The 25,908-nt window shown below is 39.9% G+C and overlaps 1 protein-coding gene across 4 annotated transcripts in view; it reads right to left on the bottom strand.

Moving 5' to 3' along the window:
- Positions 1–25,908, bottom strand: part of LOC124128282 — an 80,113-nt gene that overhangs the window by 33,470 nt on the left and 20,735 nt on the right. For 3 of the 4 annotated variants that reach the window (XM_048390743.1, XM_048390745.1, XM_048390742.1), the window contains exons 2-12: positions 18,327–18,454; positions 16,461–17,722; positions 16,273–16,356; positions 14,875–15,440; positions 14,087–14,282; positions 13,352–13,391; positions 1,135–2,180; positions 856–914; positions 590–694; positions 328–388; positions 84–152 (exon numbers count right to left, since the gene is read on the bottom strand). In XM_048390743.1, coding sequence (XP_048246700.1) covers positions 84–152; positions 328–388; positions 590–694; positions 856–914; positions 1,135–2,180; positions 13,352–13,391; positions 14,087–14,282; positions 14,875–15,440; positions 16,273–16,356; positions 16,461–16,620 — 2,386 coding nt within the window. In that variant the 5' untranslated portion in view covers positions 16,621–17,722; positions 18,327–18,454. The remainder of the gene's footprint in view (positions 1–83; positions 153–327; positions 389–589; positions 695–855; positions 915–1,134; positions 2,181–13,351; positions 13,392–14,086; positions 14,283–14,874; positions 15,441–16,272; positions 16,357–16,460; positions 17,723–18,326; positions 18,455–25,908) is intronic. The other variant, XM_048390744.1, reaches the window with a different exon arrangement.

The following is a 25,908-nucleotide window of genomic DNA, read 5'->3' as shown; positions in this document are numbered from 1 at the left end:
CATACGTGTTGACGTTTTATAATACTTGAACACGATGGACATGAAAACTTATATCAAAGGAGATACATGATAAATGTACTCACACTTCAGCACCATTGATCTGTCTACAACTTCTGACTTCAGCAGATGAACACCGCATTCTCTGGCCACACCTGTAACATCAATATATACATCACCATATATATGTGTGATGAGACAGGGGGACTTCGTGTGTGGGTTTTACTCTGTTTACCACTCACGGAAATAGAGATGCATGTTTAGTTTTCAAACGTATCTGAGATAATGTGATTAAGGGAGGTTTAAAGAAGAAGTTTGATACAAATTTACCAAGTAAGACCTCCCTGGTGTTTGAGGCGGTCTTCTCTGTGGTTTCCTTCTCCTCAATGCGCTGAAAATATAGCATATGTATTATATAACAAAGCATGTGTCTGTCATGGGATCTCATGGGTCAAGGATTTCCAAGACATGCAATCATTAACGGTTGCAATCAATATCAAAAATTCAAGACACTCTCACACAACATATTTGAATAAAATGATAGACGCTGACACGTCTAAAGGTGTGTACATGTTAGGTAATAAAAACAAACCGATTTCAAGCTTCTGATTTCGACACTGAGCTTGTCTGTAAGTGTTTTGAGGCTTTCAATATGTTTCTCATCTGAAGCAATTTTCGTCTTCAGCTCTGTCAGGTCCTGCGAAAATACAAGCGTTAAATGGTCTGATGCACTTTCTCTCAATATGACAAAACATAGTTATGACGATTGAGGCAAATTTGCTTTGGATCAACCTGTAGTTGGTCAGTTTGTTGGTCAGTGTGCATGCAAGATTTCATGATTTTTCTGATTGTACTCACCATTTTGTGTTTCCTTTCCAAGTCTGCCATAAAGTCATCGTCAGTTTGAGTATCCTTGTCTGAAACAACAGATGGATAACTCCTGACGATTAACACCGGGAACATGTTATGTGCAGTCTACGAACATTAAATCTTCAGAAACAAAGCATGAGTCTTAGATAGAGAAACACATGAAGAAAACAGAGGGGCTGCAAACGAAATAGATCGTCACAAGAACTTGCAAAAAACTGTACGCATACAAAGAATGAATAAAACTACAATGATGTTCGATGTGAATACCTTTTACTGATTCCTCATCCACTTCCCTTGGCAAAATGGCACCAAACACTGATATGGTTGATTTCAGTGTTGACAAGCTGTTGGTGTTGAAGACAGCTGAAGGTACGACATGTGTTTGAGGCGCAGCAGTTTCTAGATAGTTCCGAGTTATGTCCCCTACATAACTCTCCACGAGGTCTGACTTCGAGGCATAGAGGAAGACTTTGGCGATGTAGTCTAAAGCCCCAGTGCATGTCTTCCATTCTTCTTCACAGGTGTTTAGACGAGCATATAGAGTTGACTTGGTCTCCTTCGTCTGACTTTCAACATCGATCAGAAGTTCCTTCTCTCTTTGGTCAAGTTGTGATCTCAGAGATTGAAATGTGTGGCCAATACTTTCTTTCAAAGTGTTGTGTGTTTTGTCTGTGAATTCGCTTCCTTGCCTAAGGCTCTGCATATGTGATTGCTGGCGAGCCTGTAACTTTGAGAGCTCATTCTTATGATGGTCCAGCTGTTTTGTTACAGTATCAGCAACCACATCCAGCTCCACAACTTCATGGTCTGCGTGGTCTTCAATCCTACATCTCGCACAGATTAACTTCTTGCAGCTTTTATCAAACAGATAAAGGGGGTGGTGTTTATGGATACCGCAATATGATGGAATATTCGAGACAGTCGGTCCCATGTCACCAAAGTTTTGAAGTACATGGTTCTTGGTAAGTTTGACGCTGCTGTGCATGTTCTGGCAGTATTCACAGAGGAACTCTTCACAATCCTGACACCAACACACAGCCTGGTTCCCGTCATCTTCATTTGTACAGAGAAGCTCTGTTGGGCGATGTTTGACTGTCAGGTGGAATATTTCCTTCTGTCTGACTGCATCCTTCTGGAGACTTGTGTCTGTGAGGTTGACCTCCCTCTGACATGTAAAGCATGATATCACTCCACCAGCTGCAGATGTCACACACGTCTCACACACAGCGTGTAGACAGGGCAGTAAGTAGGGGACTGGACTTTTCAGGGTAAACTGCTGCTGACATATAGAACACTTCGGGAAGGCGTCCATTCTGGAAGACACAAAACTTAAAGATAATTGAGAGACTAAGAGCTGTTACCAATCAACGTAGAGACATGTGTCAAGCAAGGTCCATTCCGTTAAAGGCGACTATGCTTGTCGTAGGAGTCGACTAACGGGATCGGGTGGTCAGGCTCGCTGACTTGGTTGATGCATGTGATCGATCCCAATTGCGTGGATCAATGCTCATGATATTAATCACTTGTCTGGTCCAGACTCGATTATTTACAGACTGCCGTCATATAGCTGGAATATTGCTGAGTGTGGCGTAAAACAACAAAGAAACAATCTTATCTATGGGTATCTCAGATTGATATAAAACATGCACACACATACTCATTGTCAGCCTGTATCATATTTGGCACCATGCCATCCTAACACAGCCTGTTCCATTTACGGCACAAAACAGGCACGAGTTTCATAGACGTACGTAAAAAGAGCGAGTGAGTGAGGGAGTTGGGTTTAACGCTGCTTTTAACATTATTCCAGTTATATCACGGCGTGTCAGCTTAACGTGGGAGGAAAGCCCGAAGTGATGCAGGTCTCAGACGTTTACCACTTCGGTGAAACCCACGAGCACGGGTATGGTGCTGACGAACCTAGAAACATAATCAAGGCGAACCGGGATTCGAACCCACAATCATAGGTTTCTGGCGCGACCATGAGACGCGAATCGCGGCGCCTTAGACGACGGGGCCACCGTGCCCCCCGTAAAAAGATGAAGTGTACACTAAAAAAAATACTACAAATCTATCCCTGATTGTTCAACATGAATGAAATTTAAACATTTGTAACATTTGATATACCAGGACCCCTAAATAGGTCTGAAGCAGCCCACGCTTGCCGTAAAAGGCGACTGTGCTTGTCGTAAGAGGTGGCTAACGGGATCGGGTGGCCAGGGTCGCTGACTGGGATAATGGACATAATGCATACACTATACACACTACATGCACTCAGGAAAAATTGAACTAGTTAATATAAGAATAGTTAAAGTGGGCCATGACTTGTATGAATAAAACGTGGATTCGTAATCCGAAAGTAGGAGTGTGTGGCAGTCGGTCGGCCTTCGGCAGCCTAATAGTGTCTTGACATATTCATGGAAGTTGTGACCTTGACTATCGAACATTTATCTTTGTGTAGGGGGACAAAGTGAGAAACGAAACACAACACACCTACCTGGACACCTACCAGAACACAGATGTTATAGGTTTTCATGGAAAGGAGGTGATGGTATCTTGGATAAAAGTTCCTTCACTGCTGACCCGATGATCACTTAATGCGGGAACGAAGTATGTCTGAACTAATAGATGCTTATGTTGGTAATTTTAAAAACAATGTCTATTTCTTTTACGTATCATGCATGGCTCTGAAGTTACAATATAAAATACATGTAGAATGATGTATATATGTCTCTTTTAATGAATGAGCAATGGACATAATCAAATTTAGCAACAGTCCTTTCGAATTCCAATTACAAAGAACACAAACTCGATATGCTTTATTTTGCCCCTCAATAAGTCATTTTATATTCATTTTACATCGTCAAACAGCAGTACACAGATGTTATAGGTTTTCATGGAAAGGAGGTGATGGTATCTTGGATAAATTGTTCTTTTTCGCAGATTTAGCTTATATCATTTGAGTGATTACATTTCCGCTGCATACAACCCAGATTTGTTTGTACTTCGCTCACTGACATTGTTGCCCGTGTATAAAGTAATCACTGCTTGTGCATGGTGAATGTGAAGACATTTATTCATTATCTTCATTCTTCCATGACGACAAGAGCTCTCTTGGAACGCGTAATTACACATGGTACGAAGGTCCGGTATCTTAGAAAATATAGAAAGTCCAAAGATATATGTTTTGAATTTCATCGCAACTTGTTGAATAATTGTACTCTTTGGACTCACCAATTAATTTATTGAAAACTGATGCCACGCGTCTTTTCTCGGAAATCAGTGCGACATGTCAGGTCCCAGCGAAGAAATAGTGAAAAACATGCTGAATGGATATGTTTTTCCAACAAACTTAACCTCCCCCCCCCCCCAACTCTTAATCAAAATACTGCCTTGTTAGTAACATTCCGTTTGGCGCTAAATGAGAACCATAAATTGCAAACTCGGGAATAGTCTATTAAATGTAAAAACTGTACACGGCAATCAATATCCCGTCCCCAACCATATCAGCTCTTTCCCATTGCTTGAAAAAGTTGTTTCAGAAACTATCAGGATGTTATTTGTACAAGTTGACATCTTGAACGGAGAGGGGGGAAGGGGCACACCGGTAGGAGGAACAGCGAAACATGTAGTGTATGTTCTACATATTATACGTCGGGTAATGTCCCATATGTCATACGCCCATTAGTCATACTCTCAATAGTTATACAGCAAATGAGGGATTAGTTAAATCGAACAATAGGCATATACCCTTTGGTCAAAAGGGACAGGAATGGTACAGGAACATACAGCTGTCACCACAGTTAGTTTATTCTCTAATGAAAACATAAACGAATGTTATTAAAGTAATATACATTGAAGTTATTTGAACATGATACATGACAGTCTTTCATAATCAAAACATTCAAGTTAATGTTATTTAAATAAATTAATGTTTTAGGGACAAGTAAAGGATTCATCTCAAACTATTTACTGTTCTTTACTGAGTTGAACTGAGTTTACTCAATTTAGTGAAAAAACACAAACTAGTACATAAAAGTGTCTATGTTTTAGACTCTAGCATATCACTCTTGTTATGGCAGGATTGATTGAAGTGGAATATGTTACTTCTAGGCGAGATACACAGCAGGTACTGTTTCAAGGTCACCTTCACAACAAGAACTCTTCAAAGGAACACTATCCACTGGAAGTGTGTCGTGAAAACTTGCCTTGGTAGAGTTACAACAGTTGGAAACTATGTCAGGAACACCACTCCTCATAACCACGGCCCACAAGAACCTGACAGTTAGATTTGTCAGTAACACGAGGGCCAGAGAAGAGATAACCCCGATGCCAACCCTGTACCAGGAAGCAGTTGCCCAACAAGATCCTGAAATAGTACCTCATCTACCATCCTACGCAAATCTCAGCAGTGCCCTTTACCGGCATAGACGACACACCATACCAGCGCTCCTACTGGCAATAGGTGATGTGGAACTTGAGGGAAAGTGGACTGAGACAGGTGACGGCCAACCATACCTGTTGTTTGCTGACGGTGATTGCGAAGAAAATATGTTAGTCTTTTCCTCTTAGGATCAGCTGACTGTTTTGCAGTCAGCAGATTACTTCTACATGGATGGTACATTTTCATCCTGCCCAGCCCTGTGGAACCAACTCTACATTATCCATGCCAGAAGAGGTTCGAAGACCTACCCCTTGGTGTTTGCTCTTCTTCCCGATCGCCAGACAACAACCTTCTGCCGGCTTTTCCACCGACTGAAGGCAGAAGTACAGCAGAAACTCAACAGAATCCTCGCTCCTGTCACCGTTCAGACCGACTTTGAGCAAGCCGCCATCCGAGCTATCGAGACTGAGTTTCCTGCAGCCAGAGTGAGTGGATGTTACTTTCACTTCACCCAATCCATCTGGAAGAAGGTACAAGACTTCGGGTTAGCTGTCCCATACCAAGAAGATGCTGGGTCAGAAGAGCATTATCCCTGGCTCTGTTACCGGAAGCTGACGTCCAAGATGCCTGGGTCGACGCCATGGACGATACGCCAGGACTAGACAACGCTGAGAGATTTAATGATTATATTGTAACAAGTTGGATTGATGATGATGCTAGATTCCCCATCCCTCTATGGAATCACCACCGAAACATTGAATCTCGCATGAACAATAATCTGGAAGGCTTCCACTACCGACCGAACAAGTCTCTGCCACATCATCATCCAAACATTTATCGTTTTGTTCAACTGATCAATCAGATTGAGAAGTCTGAATCTGCCAAGATGCGTCAAATTGACTTTGGTGCTGCTCCCCAAGGCAGAAAGTGAGTGTATCGCGAAAAGGAAAACCGACACATCAAATTGTTGGACCAACTCCAAGTAGGTCAGAAAAACTGTGATCAGTTTCTGGATGCTGCTGGTTATCTGTATCCAACTGACCACTAAATGTGAAACTGCAAATTATAGGTCATTGATGATGATATGTGCTATGATGAATATATATGCTATGCTGAGGAGTATTAAAAGATTATTTAAAGTATTAAAAGTTGTAATTTTGTGCTTCTTGGATCATTCCACTTTAATTGTAATACAAAGGTAGTTGTTGGTGCAGCTAACCATACCATATGTTGTTTTAACACGTATGACTAATGCGCCGTATGACTACTGGGAGGACACCATACGTCGTTGTTGACAGACAAGATGCGCTACTCAGCAGATATGAAACAATCGGTTTAAGATTTCTTTCAGTGTGACGAAGAAAGAGAAAACTAATTCATGCCATTAACAAATACTTGAAACGAGCTTCTAAAGTTCTTGGTATGTCTCCAAACAACATGTTGTCCATCGGCAGGCTTCGAGTAACCAAGCGAACCTTGTGGGGTCCATATCAGAAGCCATGTAGGGTTGATAAGTTACACAGCTTTGGAAAAAAGTCAGACGTGCAGTTGTTAAACTGCATTCAGAAAATAAGTACATGATCCTAAGATTCTTAAAACTGAACATGATTTAATTGTACAAAATACAACCTGTGGCAACTTTGCATATGAGTGTGCTTTCTCGATAATGTTAAGGACTATGGTTAATCTTTGAGGGACTTGGTGGAACATTTTCTGAAACTTGCAATGTATCTCGCTCTGTATAAATATTTAATGGAGCTTTGAAATATAGAACAATGTTGTTGCTACTGATCCTTGATTAGCGCACATTTCCTCATTTAGTAACTCCTCTCCTTCAGCAACACACATCAATAAGCATTTTTATTTTACAGCTTCATGATTTGCGTAGAAAAGGGATTCATGTTCCATAGGCTATACACGTATGTATTAACGTGATACATGCATATTTTGTGTATTTAAGATATGTAATACTAGTTTTGCGTAGTACACTAATAACTTTATTTTTTTTCCATTTGTATGCACAAAACTCCGTTTATAGGCTGCAGCAAATCGAAAAGATTGAATACTGTCATATTTGTGTCTATCTGAATAAATACCTTGAGTTGAAAATCTTGTGATATTTAATGCAGATATTTTGAATTCTATGAAAAAGAATAATGCCTTTTGTCCGCTCGACCTACCAATATCAAATTCATTAGATCAGGTCAATCTTGCCGACGCCGACGCCAACTATTGATATCTGCACACACCGTATAACCCAAGTCTGACCGTGAACTGCTTGAATAGATGATAGAGCATCAGTGGAACATGTTTTTATTCGATGTACATTTTGCAGGCAAAAAGCTGTTAATCTCCATGTTCATTCAAATGCAGATTACTGTAGTGACCACATTGATATATTGAGATAAAGGAATGCAAAATGTGCTCCCAAATAGATCATAATTCACTTCCTTAGTCAGTCAGAGAATCTGTTATCCGTGAGAGGCATTATATCTTCAAAAGATCAGCTGTGTGGTATCATGCATGTCTAAAAAATTATATAGGAACTAACATCAGCACTTTTAAGGGTCACCACTGCGACACTGACCCCATGATTCCCTGCAGGAAAGGTGTTTGTTGTGGGTTTGTCGCCATGTTGAATAAAGTAGACAGCTGGAAAGATGCCATAATCAAAATACTCGTAGCGAATAACCAAACTCCAGTTACGGGTTCCGAATTCGCCCCCAGTATTCAATACTTGTTGTAAAAAACGACTAACGAGATCGGGTGGTCGTCAGGCTCGCTGACTTAGTTGATGCATGCCATCTTATCCAATTGCGTAGATCGATACTCATGATGTCAATCACTAGTATCTAATATTAGGCAGGTGTAGTTTTGACTACCATATTTCATGTGTTTTGAAACCTGCCATGACTGAAGATACAAACATTGAATATTGAAGTTGTTCCAACTTTCAGCATACTTGAGATCCTTCCTACCAACCAAGTCTTTGTTAATCAGTATTTGCCGACCCCCTGGCGAAGTTGATCTTTCCCATGTAAACAGACGAGTGGAGAATGATATTTATCATTTCGACCTTAAAATTTTACCCATAAAGAAACAAATACACTGAAACCATTGGAATCTCACTGAGCAATATGAGGAGAGATGCATTTCTTCCTTAGTAAAGTGTAGCAAACCAAATAACCGTAAAACTATTTTTTGGAAAGTCAATTCGCTGAGAATACGTTTCTGAAACTATTCGATGAAAACGATATTAAACATGTCTTCAAGCATATATGAAACAGTATCATTGTTATTAAAACAGTAACGGCTCATTCTGTTGATTATATTCGTGATGTACTTTACAAAGTGAAGTTAAAAAAGAACTGATACTCTATATTTTTGTAATCAAACAAAACCTTACGAGGCCCATGTTCAGCCCAATTTGAATAGTTGAGAAATTGACAATATTGCTGAAACCGAAGCAAAACTCCCATAACTTGTCGCATTGCCTAAAACAGACATTTTATATAATTGCCTAAATGTGAGTGTGTTACGAGATAGGGCTTGTGTGGTGGATATGATGCTACACTCAGTGGTGACAGTACAAGAAATCAACACCACAAGGCTTCAGCCCAAGTGGATTCCCAAATGTAGAAATACATGATGTTGTCAGGATAATTTGCTGGACTTTGTGCCACAAAAAGAGTTCAAGTGTTCAAACAGTTCTGTGGCACAAGTGCACCTTTTAGAATGGATCTAACGGAGAACATTTTTCAGATTAGATCTGTGAATGCTTTGAGGAACATTCCCTGGTTGACATTCTGTGTGACAAGAGGGACGGCTTCAGCTTACAACTGTCAACTTTTCCTTCACATCAAGGAATCTTCAAGCAGTTCCAGTATTTCACAATTTTAGGGTGCAATTGGTCATGCTCCTTCGACGAAAATTACCAAGAGCATAAAAAGTTGCTCAAAAGTTGTTCGACCAGGGTGGCAACATGCAAGGCCTCTGCAAGGCTTTTACACTCCTTTAAAGCAGACATGTGTAGAACGCATCAGTGACTGAAACATATGGGGTGGTGGACACTATGCCGATCTGGTTGTGGATCTTAACATCCTTGGACAACTTTTCTGTTCTCTCACGCTCTCTTTGTCAGTCTGGCGGATGTGGTGAACACTATCCATCCCGAGTACTCTCCCAATGTCAGTAAATAGAATCGTATGTTCAAAACCAAAGGCATCGAGAACAATGAATCGGGCAACTTGGTCCTTGAGATGCAAGCGGGATATTTCGAAAGCGAGGGCCGCATATTTTACATGTTTTTCCTGAATCTTGCCAATCACATAAGAGTCCAAAGGGACAGAAAATTCAATGATATAAATGATTTCATTGGATTTATCAAAAAGGACAAGATCAGGTTTGTTGGCCTGGATGCGTCTGAGGTTGTAAACGGTCCTATTCCAAAGAATTTTGTATATATCATTTTCCATGACACCCTCTACATATTCTGGGTCGTGCAATGGATTGACCTGTGTGTCAAACGCACAAGCATGGCGAAGACGATAATAAATTGATCGAGCTACATCATCATGTCGCTTAAGATACTGTGTGTCTGCCAAAGCTGGGCATCCACTGACAATGTTTTGTACAGTCTCATTAAATTCATTACATAATCTACATTTCATATCTACATTTTGATGCAACATCACACATTGACGGTTTCGAGTGGGAAATGACTGGTCCTTAGCAGCAAACAGAAAGCCTTCTGTTTCACTTTTCAGGCCAGCCGACCTCATCCAAGCGAAAGACTCTGTAGGGTTGCTGACCCTCTCAACACACTTCACATAAATTTGATGCAGTGGTCATTCAGATAGCCTCTCCTTGAAATACTGAATCGGGGATGATTTGATATGGCACTTCACTTGGTTGACACTCATTTCTGTACCGTCCAGCAGTACAGAACCATCAACAAAATCAACACTGACTTTGAGATTATGTCCCATATACTTCTCTCGTGTAAGGAAATTGTGTAATGCCTTGTTTTCATCATGAGTCTTGACATGCTTCACAAGAGGATGATCAGACAAATAAATGTGTGCAAAAGTGCAAAAAAATAATACTATCCTGAAGAATCCCAATGTTAATCAAGCCAGGTCCTCCATAATGATTGGTAAATCTTAGCGATTGAGGGAAGAGCATGGGTGATGGGATCTATCATCTGACATAATTCTTCACGTGAGAGTGTCAATACTCTGAATTTCTTGTTTCGTCCTACCAACAACATTAAAAGAATATGAAAGGACGGGTACAACATAAATATTTGTGGCTTGAACTTTATTGCGAGCCTTCAGCTCTGAACTCTAAAGTCTACATTTGTACTCTGCCTGAAGTCTTTCCTTGATATGGGCATTTTAGAGTTTGTCCCTAATCTGCATCCCTATAGGCCTGACCTTCCACTAAATAACTCCTCCTCCAAGTAAACTGACTGATGAAGAATGTTGCATTGAGTCCAAAGGACATACCGATATCATTAGTAATGGAGACGACAAAGAAAATCTGTTTTTCTGGTGTGGATCCTCCACAGGCAGTAAGTTCAAGGTCATCCATGTAAAGGAGGGGAGTAAGGGGAGTTGGACATCTGTGCTGAGGTGATCACGGATGATAACTTTCCTCTTTGCTGAGCAAAAAGTGTTCCGTGGTGTCGGGCATTGTTGTCCATGATGACAGGACATGTGGCAAGTGCATGGTAGTCAAAATAAGGCACAACATATTCGCCCAATATGGTATCTTGGTACCTTTGTCCCCTTAATGTCCCCTAAACTGTGACAACATCAAGTTTACAACCAAAGGTGCAACACCCCCACACAATCATTGGGCCGCCACCACATGCCACTGTTTCCTGGATGTTGCGCTGATGATGAGATGTTCCTCTTTGCCTTAAGACACGAGTCGTGACATCAGTGTGTGTTGGAATGAAAGGAGTGGGCGTTTTATCGGTCTTCTTGCCATTAATCCTCCTGCTTTCAGTCAACGTCTGATAGTCCTGAGGGACGCTCTGTTGTGGGTATGCCAGTGATGACGAAGTTGAAGCTGAAAGTTGAAGTTGACCGCCGTCTTGCCTGGCGAAAAAAGACCCTGTCCTCTCTGGCAGTGGTCTGCCGTAGACGTCCTGATATCACCAATTCCCCCATATGTCAATATGTAATGAGTAGACTGATTACAGCATCATCAATGCTCAAGACGGTGGAATGGCCACATGGCATGCCAATGTGCTGCTAGCCAATTATTTGACATCTTTGATGTTCTGGGAAAGTATGCTCATGGTCCATGACCCATGGTTCATTCAGGACAAACTTCAAATGATTTGGACCAAATAACTTTGGCTGCACTACGATTCCATTCACTCAGTGTGATGTTCCTCCTCCACTCAGTGTCACCTGAGTCGGTCGAAGTTATCAAACACCAATGTTACTTGGACACTTGGTTGAACTTTCTTCACTCAGTGACAATTTATGACGACAGAGTGCTGTGTCAATCGCTTCAATTGGGCGTATGTGATGATAGTTCAGATGACGAATAATCAGAGTCTGTCCAAGCATCAAGCCTTATGTTTTAACACTAATGTGATAAAGCTGACAGTCTAATTGTGTGATCTTTATCAAATATCAATATCAATAATGCAACAGAGTTGCATTTTATGTTATTGGTATTTGGTTGATATTTTCAACTTGACCTTACTTGGACCTTCAGTTTTATCTTATGTGCCTAACAAAACATAACAACAACTTCTGAATACATTTAGGACATGCTGTTACACTGACTGACTGAGTATGGTTTTACGCCGCTTTTAGCAATATTCCAGCAATATCACGGCGGGGGACACCAGAAATGGGCTTCACACATTGTACCCATGTCGGGAATCGAACCCGGGTCTTCAGCGTGACGAGCGAACGCTTTAACCACTAGGCTACCCGACCGCCCCACATGCTGTTACAACTTGGAGTGAAGAGTTATGGATTCATGCTTAGCAGTCCAACTTCATACATTTTTGCTTGTTTTAGCGCAAAATAACATTTTTTTATAAACTGCATCAAAAACCCATCTGTAATACAGCACAAAATACAATAAATTTTCTTCTAGGCTTCAATTATAACCCATTTTGATTATAAGAGTGCAATTGGTGTGGTATCCGTGGTGTATTTTCTGACCTCTGGTAACCTACATAACTACCCAATTACTACTATATTACGTGTTGGGGATCAGGCTATCATGTTTGAGAGGTCATACGTCACTATGTGGCTATTGCTTGTGAAGTTTTTCAACTTTCTAGTTTCCCCTACCCCGAAATCTGGAACCTTGGATTCGATTAAGGTGTCCACCTTAATGTAATGATAACTACCACTAAGCTGTGAGTCCCGGGTTGCTTTCAAAGTCTTTATCTATGGATATATGACTTTGAAAAAATCATAGGGAGATTGTACCACCCCAGTTGGTTCTTCTTATTAACAATTGGATCTGTCTCATGGACTATTAAGCATTTCAGTTCACAAAGACAAAAGTTCAAATTAGTAGAACTTTCATTCAAATTTAATAGAAGTAAAGACGCTTGAACGTTCTGTAATCAAACATTGAGTTCTCAATAGAGAGCCATTAGGTGTGCATACGGATCGCATAAACTCACCCACAGGATTGAGCAGGTGGCTACCATTCTATTGGCAGATGATATTTCAACACACAGTGTACCGTTTGAAAAGCAATACACTGAAAATTACACTTCAAATTTGATGGTGCAATATTTGTCGAGGTGTATATTTAGGTTAATAATCTTTAGTACAAAAATATATTGTTTGCATAGAATATTAATTGGTTTGTTCCTTAGAAGTCTTATAACATTTAAGTAACCATTTTGATCATCAATGTGAACCAAAATGCAATGCAAGGCCAGAATCAGGATCAGAGTTGTTATGTAAGTGAAACTGTTTTCCAAATCACCACCATTACTCAAAGCACAACGCTGAACTAAATGCATAGATAAAGATAAAAGTTGTAAAGATAAAATCAATACTAATTCCATTGTTCATAATTTAGTATAGTAAGATTTAAAGGGTGCCTTACTTGCTTGATGTTCTGGTACGAACGTCCAAACGTTGTGGTTCTGTGAAAATAAAATAATGGCCACCAACAGTTTACTTCATTCCTTCATTATCATAGTCGATGCTCTGTCAAAAACGTCTAGTCATAATATTGTAGTGAGTGAGCGAGTTGGGTTTAATGTCGCTTTTAACAGTATTCCAGTCATATCAGCTTAATGTGGGAGGAAAGCCCGAAGTGATGCAGGTCTCAGACGTTTACCACTTTGGTGAAACCCGCGAGCACGGGTATGGTGCTGACCAACCTAGAAACATAATTGGGGCGAACCGGGATTCGAACCCACAATCATCGGTTTCTGGCGTGCCTAAGGGACGTAACTCTGTACAGAGAATCGCGGCGCCTTAGACGACTGGGCTTGAACGTTAAGTCTACCCAGAGCACTGTTAACTCACAAAATGGCTGATCACAGTCATCCGTGTCAAGCTTGCAGCACCATAATGAGGGTGTGATTTGCTTTTACGTATTGTATATTAAGTAGCCGTTTGTGAAATCCTGGCATTGTCAGCATATACCTTTCTCCTTTTGAGTTTTGTATCAAGATATATAAAAGACGGGTTTTATGAAATTATTTTGAATAAAGGATTCAATCAGGTATAATAAAAATACATATACATAAAATAATCACAACCTGAAGGGTTTCACAAGCTTAGACTGTGAGCCTTAATTACGGTTTACACATGTCAAACTAATATAACTTACCAACTGTTTTGTCTTTTCTTTCCTGCTGAAGCTGCAGAAAGAATTCTTCTATTTCTTTCTCCAATCTGTCCTTTTGCTGAGCATGTTGGTCCATCAGTTGTGATAGCTTCATTTCATGATGGTGATTGACTTCGCTGATCTTGTGTTCCTGAGCCACCTCAACTGACAGTAAGTGTTGTCGTAATTCATCAAGTGCCTAAAAATGGTAATAAAAAAACCGTATGAAAATGGATGGATAACAACATTTTTTGACTGGGTAGGGTGAGACTAAACCTTTAGGCGCCAAAAAGTTTGAATGCATCATATGCCCGTTGCACTCCTTCTGTATGTGTACAAATCCAATATAAATGTAACGGAAAGTGGTGATTTCTAATGATATTATTTCACGTGTCCAGTGATAATAAATAATAGGGTAAAATAATAGCAAGCATGTATTTCTAATAAAATCAAACATTTAAGGTTCAAAATACCCTTTATAAATCATGGAAACAAATACCTTGATGCCTCACATCTTTCAGTGCATCTATTTCACAGTTTCATACTGTATCAACAATAATCCTAGTATATGGATGCCAATGGGCAATGCAAAGTCATAATATTCATAAATATATAAATTGCACCAGGCCTTGTTCAGCTGCTGAAAGCAAACGACGACGCTTTTGAAAAACCTGAAACATTTCCTTACTTCAACCAGTTTCCATATGAAGGTCTATCAAATCCTTAAATTAAGTCTCGAGGATTGAACTTGTTTGTAATTATTTGGCTTGCAGAATAATATGTATACATACATCCGGTTTGGAAATGATCTTCACACCAACTTTATCCTCCCTAGATGGTGAACGCCTCGTTAACTCGTTACCAGACAGGTAGTTCAGGAAAGACTGTATAATGGCAGTACACTTGTCGTGATCCATGTGCAGTTCGGCAGGGAAACAGATGCTTTTGGCTGAATTCTCACATTGGTCGATCCTCGTAAGAAAACCATGTTTCTCCTGACATACAATGTTGTCTACAGTCTCATGTACAACATTGAAATCAAACTTTGTATCCTCCTTCACATGTTGTATGATCAATCTCGCCAAATGGGTGTTGTATTGAATGTGCTTCTGGTTGTCCCCATCCATAGCTGTGAAAGTCAGCACCAAGACAGGCCGTGTAGGGGAAAATACACACACATCACACAGGACAGACGCAGGTACTCGCCCCTCCCAGGAGGGGTTTACCATCTTCAGTAAGCTGCCTGCTGAGATAATGACTGTACGATCTCTGCCTGGTAGCTCTCTCAGCCTCTGTACAATGTAGGCATACTCTGTCGTGAGAATGCCTTCAATTACGGCCGGGAAGATGCCAAAGACTAAAACAACCATCGCAAAAATTTATCATTATGAATTGAGTCACACATGGTTGCTCGGTAAAGCTATTCATGGTAAGATAAGCACACTACTAAGAAGTATATATAAAGGTAAGCTAAAGATAATATATAAGAATCAAATTCCTGCCTAACTATTATTACATTCATCCAACACAAAGAAACGTTGTACAGTTAATGAACAGCACAAATAGCCACATTCTTCTCAGACTTGCAGTTTTTGTTAACGCGATATTGGAAGGAAGGATGATACATTGAATATTAATAAAACTCAAATGTGTACATCTTTTCAGATGCAATATAAAATGCTGAACAAGAATGTTCCTGCAACAAAATTGTACTATTGGCCTCATATACGAAGTAAATCTGTCACACATGTTCAGCCAACGTATACGCTAGCCATCGTTACAAGGCAGTAACCGAAGAAAGAAAATTTGAATACATAAACATAAACAAACATTGATGCACTATTTCTTATCTGACAGTTTCATAAAATACATGTAAATGTGTTACATTGAAACAGATGCTCATTAAATTGAACATTACAGTGGCATACCCGTATGGCTTAGCATTAAATATAAAATAAAGTGGCTTGGGTTTGGTCAAATTAATTAAAGTCTTTATGCGTCATTTGTCATACACAAATACTGCATGTTATGAAATTAATAAGGAAGTCACACATGGACGTACACAGACACACATCACACAAGCACAATACACACAATCATCTATAATTCTTTGAGAGTGACAGCCAATATTATTGATGGTGAAAAACATTACGTTTAATATTGCCACTACAAGATCTACTAATCCGTACATGGCTGTCTCGCTTCATCAGATAGTATCCTCCCAATATTTCTTTGTTCTGTGATAGAGAGATTGCTTGAAGGGAGCATGCAACCTGAAACAGGTGAAGAAAAATTATTTGCTTTCAAAGTTTACAAAGATTAACATTAGGAATCATATATAGACCATATTTTAAAAAAAATGGCGATAAAGCCTTACCTGAAGTCATTAAACCTGTTACCGCGTCGTCCGAGTCGGAGAAGACATCATAGGTCGGTAAAGGAATGTCTCCTTCTGAGCTGTACCTGCTGGGCACACTGGAGTCATCACTCTCGTCACTGTCACTCGTCTTGCTGGGACACTCCAACTGATCTGCCATGTTGAACGTCCCTTGAATTATTTATTTGCTACTTTAAAACGCCCTAACCAGGTAGCTTTGTCCATCCGATGTATGGCGTTGTCCTTTACTTCATATGCCCTTGGTCCGTCCTTGTCATTGAAGATAATCCCATCATAATAGCGGACAGCTATCTCTAGAACACGTCTCTCAGTTCCCGGTAATGGATGTAACTGCACTTCAATCAAATCGTCAGGGACACTACGGAATGTGTCCTTCTGTAAGGCTATTGTGTCACTTTGAAGTTTAGCTTTAATGGCTCTGATGATCTCAGATTCATCAAATGACATGCAAAACCCGTCAATGTTAAGAAGTTTAGTTCTGTAACTCTCAATGTCCAGAGTGTCCTCACTTATCCCAACATAGTATGACCCACCTCCCTCAACCTTGGACATAGAGGTCAGATTATCCTTAAGTTTGAGATCATGCCATATATAATCAACAAAATCTGAAAGACTTCTGGAAAGTTTTTGTACTGTTTGATTCTTCAGGTTGCCAACATGGAATCCTTTTATCTCAATATTCCTGCTTTCATGGAGATCTTGAATATTTTCACATAAACCTTTTGTTTTGGTGGTATCTGTATTTCTCGGTCTGTTGAACATACATTTAGCCAAACTGACAGACGTTACTGGTAAGTTTTCAATATCGTTCCTCACTTTCGTGTTAAAATCCACAGTAGCTATCCCGTTTGTTTCCTTCACATTAACTAAAACGTAGTCAGTATTGCCTTGAAACTTATGTAAATCAGAGAGCCAATGTCGCCTGTATGTGTCTACATATAACTCTCCGTCATCAATGAGATCAGACAGACTCCTTGTGATGAACTCATCAAACTGTTCCAGACACCTGTCCTCGGGTATTTGACCCTCCACGTGGATCAGAAGATGACCCCCTCCGCTGTTCCTCCAAGCTGAGACGATCTTCCCTATTCTCTCAAGAGTTTTCTTTTTCTTTTCTAAAAGTTGTCCAGATTTCTTTCCAGCACAAACGATAGACCGGGTTGTATGAAGAAGAAGAATATTAGGACCGTTGTAGTGACTCTTGTATGATCGTCCTACTGCCTGACATTTAGTGCATCCATCTGGAAATGGAAACGTAAGACTGAAATATTTGAAAAATACTCTGACATACTGAAAACATGTACTGCAACTACCACCTTTTATAACAAGACATGTACACATCACATATTTCTAAACTGTCCCTGCAAACGAATCAGAACTAATAACATGGTATCTGTAGATCATGCTCTGTAACTATGATGATGACGCGTTGGCGTACCCTGTGCCGTGCAACGTTTCTCATACTTCTCATTATCAGTGATTTGGTTATCCAGACTTGATACATTCAAGTTTACCAGGGCTTAACTGGAATATTGCTGTGGCATTCAAAAACAGACACTTGCTAACTCGTTAATTAGTATACTTCAACTATAATATGTTGCGCATAATGTACCCTAACTCTGGTCTTGAACATTTCATTGTTTGAAAACTTGCACAGGAAAACAAACTGTCATTGAACGTGAAACTTTCATTTTTAATCCGTCGATACGCATTGCATCTAAAAAAAAGTATGTATTCAAAGTAAATTTTAATTCTTCCTAACCTGGTATTGCTGAAATTATTATTCAAATATTCTTAAGTAGTGCAAACTGGTGGTAATATTACGATAGCAGTTTGTATTATTACCTGTATACTCCTTAGCGGTTTCTGAAGCCAGTGATGACATGTCATCAGCATCATATCGTAGATAAACCTCAATGAGCCGTCTCTGCCGCACCAGTCAATCACTCTAAATCCATGAAAACATGCAATATCTGAAATAAAGATAAAATTGTATAAATGGATAGATTGGTGGATTGATAGCTTATGTATATAAAACATACCACAGAAAGGCAGTAGTGTGTGTGTGTGTGTGTGTGTGTGTGTGTGTGTGTGTGTGTGTGTGTGTGTGTGTGTGTGTGTGTGTTTCTATATGTGTGTATATGTGTTGGTATCTTAGCGTGTGTGGGGGGTGAGGGTGCGTGTGTGGGGGTTGGGGTTGGCTGGTAGGGGGTGTGTAGGGTGGCCTGGAGATGATGTTGGTGGACCTGGCACAGTCAGCTCTGGGGCCATGTCATTAACATTAAATATATGTGGCGGCATGTATTAGCATGCTGTGGTCAGTATTGCCTTCTGTTCGAAACGGTAGGTGGAACCAAAACAACTGACACATATTTGTTCTTCAGTCAGTTACATGTAACCACCATACACATCACTACCCCTGACTGGCGATGTGCAACCTCTATATACAATATTGTGAATCCCTGCTGAACACAACCCTAAAAACAACAAAATGGATTGATAACTTATGTATACAAAACATACCGCAGGAAGGTAGTAGGTTGTGTTTTTTTATGTGTGTGTGTGTGTGTGTGTGTGTGTGTGTGTGTGTGTGTGTGTGTGTGTGTGTGTGTGTGTGTGTGTGTGTGTGTGTGTGTGTGTGTGTGTTGGCGTGTTATCGTGTGTGGGTGTGAGGGTGCGTGTGAAGGGGTTGGGGTTGGGGCGTAGGGGGTGTGTAGTGTGGTCATGGACCTGGCACAGTCAGCTCTCGGGCCATGTCATTAACATTAAATATATGTGGCGGCATTGTCTTCATGGGCATATTTGAAAAAATAAGTGGTTTGCCATAAAACACGTGTGTGCTTGTCATGCATTGATTGGTTTAAGTCGTCATTACGAAGTTGTGATATGCAGATGCTGCATTTTCCATTTTCATTCTTTTCTATTTACATTGTCGTTCTATTGAAAAGGGTGCTGACCAACATCAATATACTGATACGTCTAACTATGGCAGTACATATTCACAATAGTTTAGCACAAACGAATACGTTATTATCTAATGCATAATAACTAGTGCTATTCTATATTTCTTTGTAATAATGTGCGATGTGAACCATCACTATGTGGTCACCCTGACACCTATTTTAAGTAAAATACTTTAAACAGGTTCGGGGATTGTTTGCATAAGTGACATTTCAACTTTATGGCACATATTTTATGGCTTAGTAATATAACGCGAAGACAGGCGTGTTAAGGCCCGACAGCTCCTAGCCTAGAAGCTTCGCTCTTCATTTTACCGACCTCGTTCATAACGTTTTAGATTTATCATCGTCCAATATCCAATCTCAAATGTTCAGCAATGAAATTAAGCGCCCATACGGTGCGGCCAATACTGTGCTACATGCATACGTCGATAGGAATGCAGCATATTACTTTTTTTTATCGGTAACCAATATAATTCTATAACATAATCTGAAATAACCAAATTGTATAGTTAAATATTTTTATTACACAGTAGGTTTTCTTTACTATAAGCAACAGAATCTCTGCACTGGTGCAGAGCCGACGTAATTCAAAGTAACACATAGTTTTTTATTTCAGTGAAATCAGTAAATGCACTATCGCGTGATTCGATATCTGGTCCATCACTTTATTGTCTGGTTTGTTTACATGCCATGTGATGAGTACAGCTTTGATGCATCGGGCAACAAACAAACGCATATGTTCAGGGAAATTGTGTGAATGGGAAGTGTTACCTGTAGAACAGGCCATAGGTACTCTTTTCGCCAACCCCTGGGGTCATCACTGATTTTCAGTGATCCGTTCAAATCCGCCTTTTTACGCCTAAACAAATCTGTTTCTCTGGCGTTGATGTTTATATTAACTTGAAATGTAAGACTATTTAAAAGAGCGAATGTGTTTGTCGTCGATTAATTAAGCAATATATTATTTCTCTACAGTATATGGGTGCGTTCTTTTAGACATAGTTAATGAAAGTATATTATGATAAAAGTTCGAATAATATGTACTCAGTTCCAAATATATGTCTGACAGTGCAAGTGGTATTCCTGTGCCTTCCCATGTTACAATTATGCTGACGAAATTCATTTCTTTATTCCTTTTAATTCCCTTAACATTGTATTTACATCTTACACATGCAAGCTGCCTTAACCTAAGTTAGCACAACTCTAACAATTGCAGTATTGGTATATCTGATATGATATCAATTATCACTTGGATTATCCAACCATTGTGTTCTGGTGTAATACAAAATGTATTAGCATGCTGTGGTCAGTATTGGCACCTGGGGATGTGCAACCCCGATACATAACACTGCAAATACGTAAACGTCGTTTTCTTTCGTATATGGTCATTGGACGAAAACACAACTGAAAATTCATTAAAATTGATTAATTGTTGAGCGTCCAGAAAGTGCCCGGAAAAGCGTCAAGTTTTTCAAGCGTAAAATGAATGGAAAATACGATGCTTTTTGTCCCGCCTTATACAACTATTGTTGGCCAGTCAGATGGCACTGGGCACCTGACGCACGTGATGCCCAAGGCTTCCTTTTGGGAGCAATAGGTTCCGTATTTCTGGCATGACATGCTCTAGTATCTGCCGCGCGCAGTGCAGCGAGATTGACTGATAAGTCAGTTTTAGGATATGAAACCTGTTATTGGAATTCAAACACGCCCCAAGACGTCAAACCAAACCATGTCACTAAGTTTATTGAGACAACATATCTCTCCGCTATGCACAGTTATCGAACAATAAGTTATATTTTTTTGGTTATAGCCGTAAAAGAAATTTAATGTGAAGTTATCAAGACATACACTCTTCAAAAAAGGAAAGTTTAACGCATAGATGTTTTGAGAATTCAAATTAGATTTTTTTCCCCCAGCAATCGTCATAAAGACAATTGTTATGTTGGATTTCCGTTAATCATGTCATATTTGTTGTGCATTGTGCGTAAACACATCTCAAATGTTTTTTTGTAAACGTTTATCAGCAAAAATGAAAAGTATGCACGGAAATTGCTTTCAGAAAAAGCTTTCCGCACAATGCACGTGCAAAACGTTGGAAACAAGAGTAGAGATACTGACTATAAAAGATCGTACAAGATTCATCAGTTCATTACGAATGACGTGAACGGAGAAAAATGCCAAGATTAAATGCAGCTGACCGAAATATCGACCTTAGACGTTTGGAAGCAGTTGAGTCCAACTCTGACGGTGCAAGACACTTCAACGTTCACCAAAGCACCATATCTCGACTATGGGATCGATATACCCGCACTTATTCGACTCAAGATCATCCAAGAAGTGGAAGACCAAATGTGACCACCCCGGGCCCTGCTCAGGATCGGGACATCCGGTTGCATCACCCTCGGAATCGATTTACTGCAGCAACGGACACTGCAGGACAAGTGCCTGGTATGCGAAGAATTCTTCTTCTGAGGGAAGTTGGAATTCGAGCGAGACGACCAAGAGTTGGAACTGTCTTGCGACGTCTACACCGTCAACGGCGCGTCTGCTGGTGCAACAGAGTACGGGCATGGGATCTCAGGAACTGGCGACGCGTTTGGTTCAGCGATGAGTCACGTTTTCTTCTTTAACGACGGGATGGAAGACAACGTGTATACCGATGTCGACATGAACGTTTTGCGCCGAACTGCGTTCAAAAGGTGGACCGATTTGGTGGAGGGAGTGTCATGGTTTGGGGAGCCATATCCTACACGGGTAGATCACAGTTAGTGGTTGTCCCGGGCAATCTTACAGCAAACTGATGCATAGACAAAATTCTGCGTCCTCTCCTCCTCCCAACTTTGAACCGCCAGAGGGAGCTGTTCCAACATGACAACGCTCGGCCCCACCCAGCATGTGCAACAGTTAATGTCCTTGTTAATGAAAAATCTGTGGGACGAACTTGATTGACGCGTCCGTCAACGTCACCAGCGTCCCCACACACTGGAACAACTCGCCAACGCCTTACAGGAGGAATGACGAAGAATTCCCCACGAAAAATTCCGACGACTTGTGCAATCTGTGCCAAGGAGGTGTCGAACAGTGCCGGCTGCAAGAGGTGGTGTGACCAGGTACTGACCATGACACCCCCTTGTGGCTACACATGTGCAATGACTGAGCTGAATTAATCCTGACAATGACGACAATGCGTTTGTCGATCACTGTGTCTAATTTCATTTGATTGTGTTTATGCATATTCTGTGTAGATACTTTTATATCCGCTTAATAAATATCCTTATTTTTTAACTATGCATTTCCTTTTTTGAAGAGTGTACATACGGCTTTTCCTTTGGACGAGAGGTCGGTCACATGACCGCGTAATTGAAGTTCATAAGTGTATGAATGACGCATTTGGACGTTCATACGTTTTCCACAAGACTGTATTCTTGAAATGACGTAAACACTGACGAACTACTTGCATATTCCTTTGGGAAATACCTGGGAATTCCCAAGCACGAATTACATTACGAAGCGTCGTTTTCCATCATTTAGACCATCTAATTTTGAACTTAGCGTTTTAGCGTACACTGGGATACGTAGGAGAGTTTGAGTACATGCCCGTTCAAGGATATCCTCGATACAACCCATCCTTGAGAACAAAACGAAGAAAACTAGAAGTTACATGTATATATATATATAGCGCTACATCCAGCTGGGGATAAAATAGTGATATAAAAATCATAACAATTGACTTTCACCCTTTGGCCCACACTCTATGAAGGTTCATACTCCAATGAACTCACACAAAGTGGAAGTCTATTCTTAAATGAAAGTAAATCGTAAAAAACTATGAGATTTTGCTTGGACTCAGGATGGACTGTTATTACTTGAGTCTTTTACCTACTTTCACTCAAAATTGACTTTGTTTGTAATTGTAATTATCTGTCCTCAAAATATAATGTCCCAACCACTCTCTGTAGCCCCCATGACCATTCGCCTACATTTTGCATTCAGTGTTATCAAAACAACCAGTGATTTATGGTATTTTAAGTTTACCGCTTTCAGTCACATTGTGGACTCCTCCGGGCAGCCGATAAAAATATACTCTTAAAAATACGAAACGCAAAGCCAGATTTGTGTGAGGTAGGAAAATACATTTATACGAGAAACCGTACAAGGTATTTAGCCAAAATGAGGTGATTGTAGTCATCTCAGTTATCGGTACATAGGAAAAGTCCAAGGTCAAGGTCAGCTACCATCATTGACGCGTATGTCCCCCGTTGGAATCGATAGCGGCATGATGATATCTTGTCATCGATGCATTGACATCAATGAACGACACTTTAAAATTCCTGTCAGCCTACATTAGACCACATGGTCTAAATTTATGCTGTTGGTCAGCACAGAGTAAGAGCCTTACTGAGATAAAAACTGTATTAGAAGACCAATGTCAGTCTGGATTTAGAGGGGAATACCGAACATCAGATAATGTATTTGTTCTTTAAAGGGGGCACTCATCTCTGGCTTCTTCTCGGCCGTCTGACACTCCCGCTGGGGCTCACCAGCTGCCGTGAGTCGATTTGCTCGTTAACGATACTGAGCATAACAAGAGACGGAACTACCGTCTGCAAGGACAGCTCAATAAACTCGGAGGCAATATTTATTTTACGCATTTTTAACACTGATTGGTTACCCGTGATCTATGAAGATTTCGACAAAGGGCACATGTTAATTACATTCTTCAGCCTAAACAAAGAGACAAAAAGAACGGGGGCAGCTCATTGGATGTCGTTATATGGAAATACACCCTGATGGTTGTAGTTTAATAATTAAAAAAAAGTATCCCTACAGTGAAAGCATTTCGGATTTCGCATTGTGTGGATAACACGATTACTACTCCCTTGTTGTCATCCATGTTTTCTGGTAAAACCCTACGCTTGTGTATTTGTCGTAATTCACTTTATGCTCAGTTAATTAATTTATTACAGGTATAATTAGTGGTAGCACAACTCAGACTACCTGATAAAGGATCCCATTTGGCATTTCTTGTGTCTGGGATAATTATTCAATCTAACGGCAGCTTTCAAGAGAAGCGAATTGTGTGTTATGTAATATGCACCTGGCAGCCCAGCAATATATGAATGATCAGTTGATTTACTTTTTTCCCGTAAATCAACGGATCATTCGTAGCCATCAAAGGATCAACAGAAATTACGTTGATTGATTCATTACTGTTATCTTGCACTGTGGATATGTCAAAAGTAAGTGTTTACATGTGTAGGTTTACTGAAGCAGACGGAATACACTCATACCATGGCGCGAAGTGCCGATATAAAAACAAGACATTTTGTTCAAAAAGATTAACCGATAATGCCTTGATTGATTGCTCATTGTTATCTAACTCAAAGGATTTTTTAAGACATAATGGAAATAGTTGTCACGTGGGCTTTTCTGCTGACCTTTGAGAATTGACACCTTAGTGAAACAAAGGAAGTGATCAGTTGTGAAACGAACACGGGTTATAATATCCTGAAACGCTGCATATATTTTAATATATTAGATTGTTACAGAGGCACGTGACATCGAATAAGTTTCTTTGTACAACTGCAGATGTATGGGATATTGTTCCTTTATGTTGATATTGACGGATATATTCCTCGAATAAGGTAGCTGCCTAAAATTATAATGTAACGTTGGTAGGTTGTAATTATGATATTTGCATTTTGTTTTCATTCTTTTTCTGTAGCATTGAACAGAATCAATCTTGTTCCTCTACGTCTTGATTGGGAAGCTCTTCGATGCGCGATATACTTTGTTTTCACAAGTCCTTTCCTTTGTAAGCATGTATATGTTACAGTCAATGTGTAAAATGTGATTCAATTTTATAAAATGTCTTAATATTTCCATCATTTTACAAATTGACTGAAAAAATCTGTCCATTTATTTACCAGATTGACTAAAAATGATTAAGACGTTCAAAAAGGACTGAAAAACATCACAAAATATGATTAATGCTAGTAGAATCCAATTAATATAGAAATGTGCTTTCAATCATAACATTTTCTGTCACTTGGTGATGATATTAAACATAGGAATGTTTTGAATTCGTAATCATAATAATACAGATGGGCATAATTTTCAGTAAATTTGTAAAATAATTGAATATTTAGGCGTTTAGTTCCTAGATGAAAGTTTTACACGTTTTGACTGTAAAAATATACACACGATAAAATGAGCAATGCTCGGGTGAAATATTTACTTTTTGTTGCAAGCAAAAATAGTGTAATCGAAAATCCCACAATTACCAACCAAGTGACTCATTAAAACTTCGTCACCATTAACAATTCCTTTTCATCTCGAAAACTGTATTTGGCCATACAACCTTATTACTATCCATAAAAGTGACTAATGCGCTTACGAATGGCGCAGCACAGGTGGCGAACCGGTATAGATTTCTGCTACACATACGGGCACTCACGGGTAAA

Source organism: Haliotis rufescens, unplaced genomic scaffold, assembly GCF_023055435.1.
Source record: "Haliotis rufescens isolate VD_foot unplaced genomic scaffold, xgHalRufe1.0.p SCAF_9, whole genome shotgun sequence".
Lineage (NCBI taxonomy): Eukaryota > Metazoa > Mollusca > Gastropoda > Lepetellida > Haliotidae > Haliotis > Haliotis rufescens.
The sequence above is the reverse complement of the archived record's forward strand: the minus strand, read 5'-3'. Positions and strand labels throughout refer to the sequence as shown.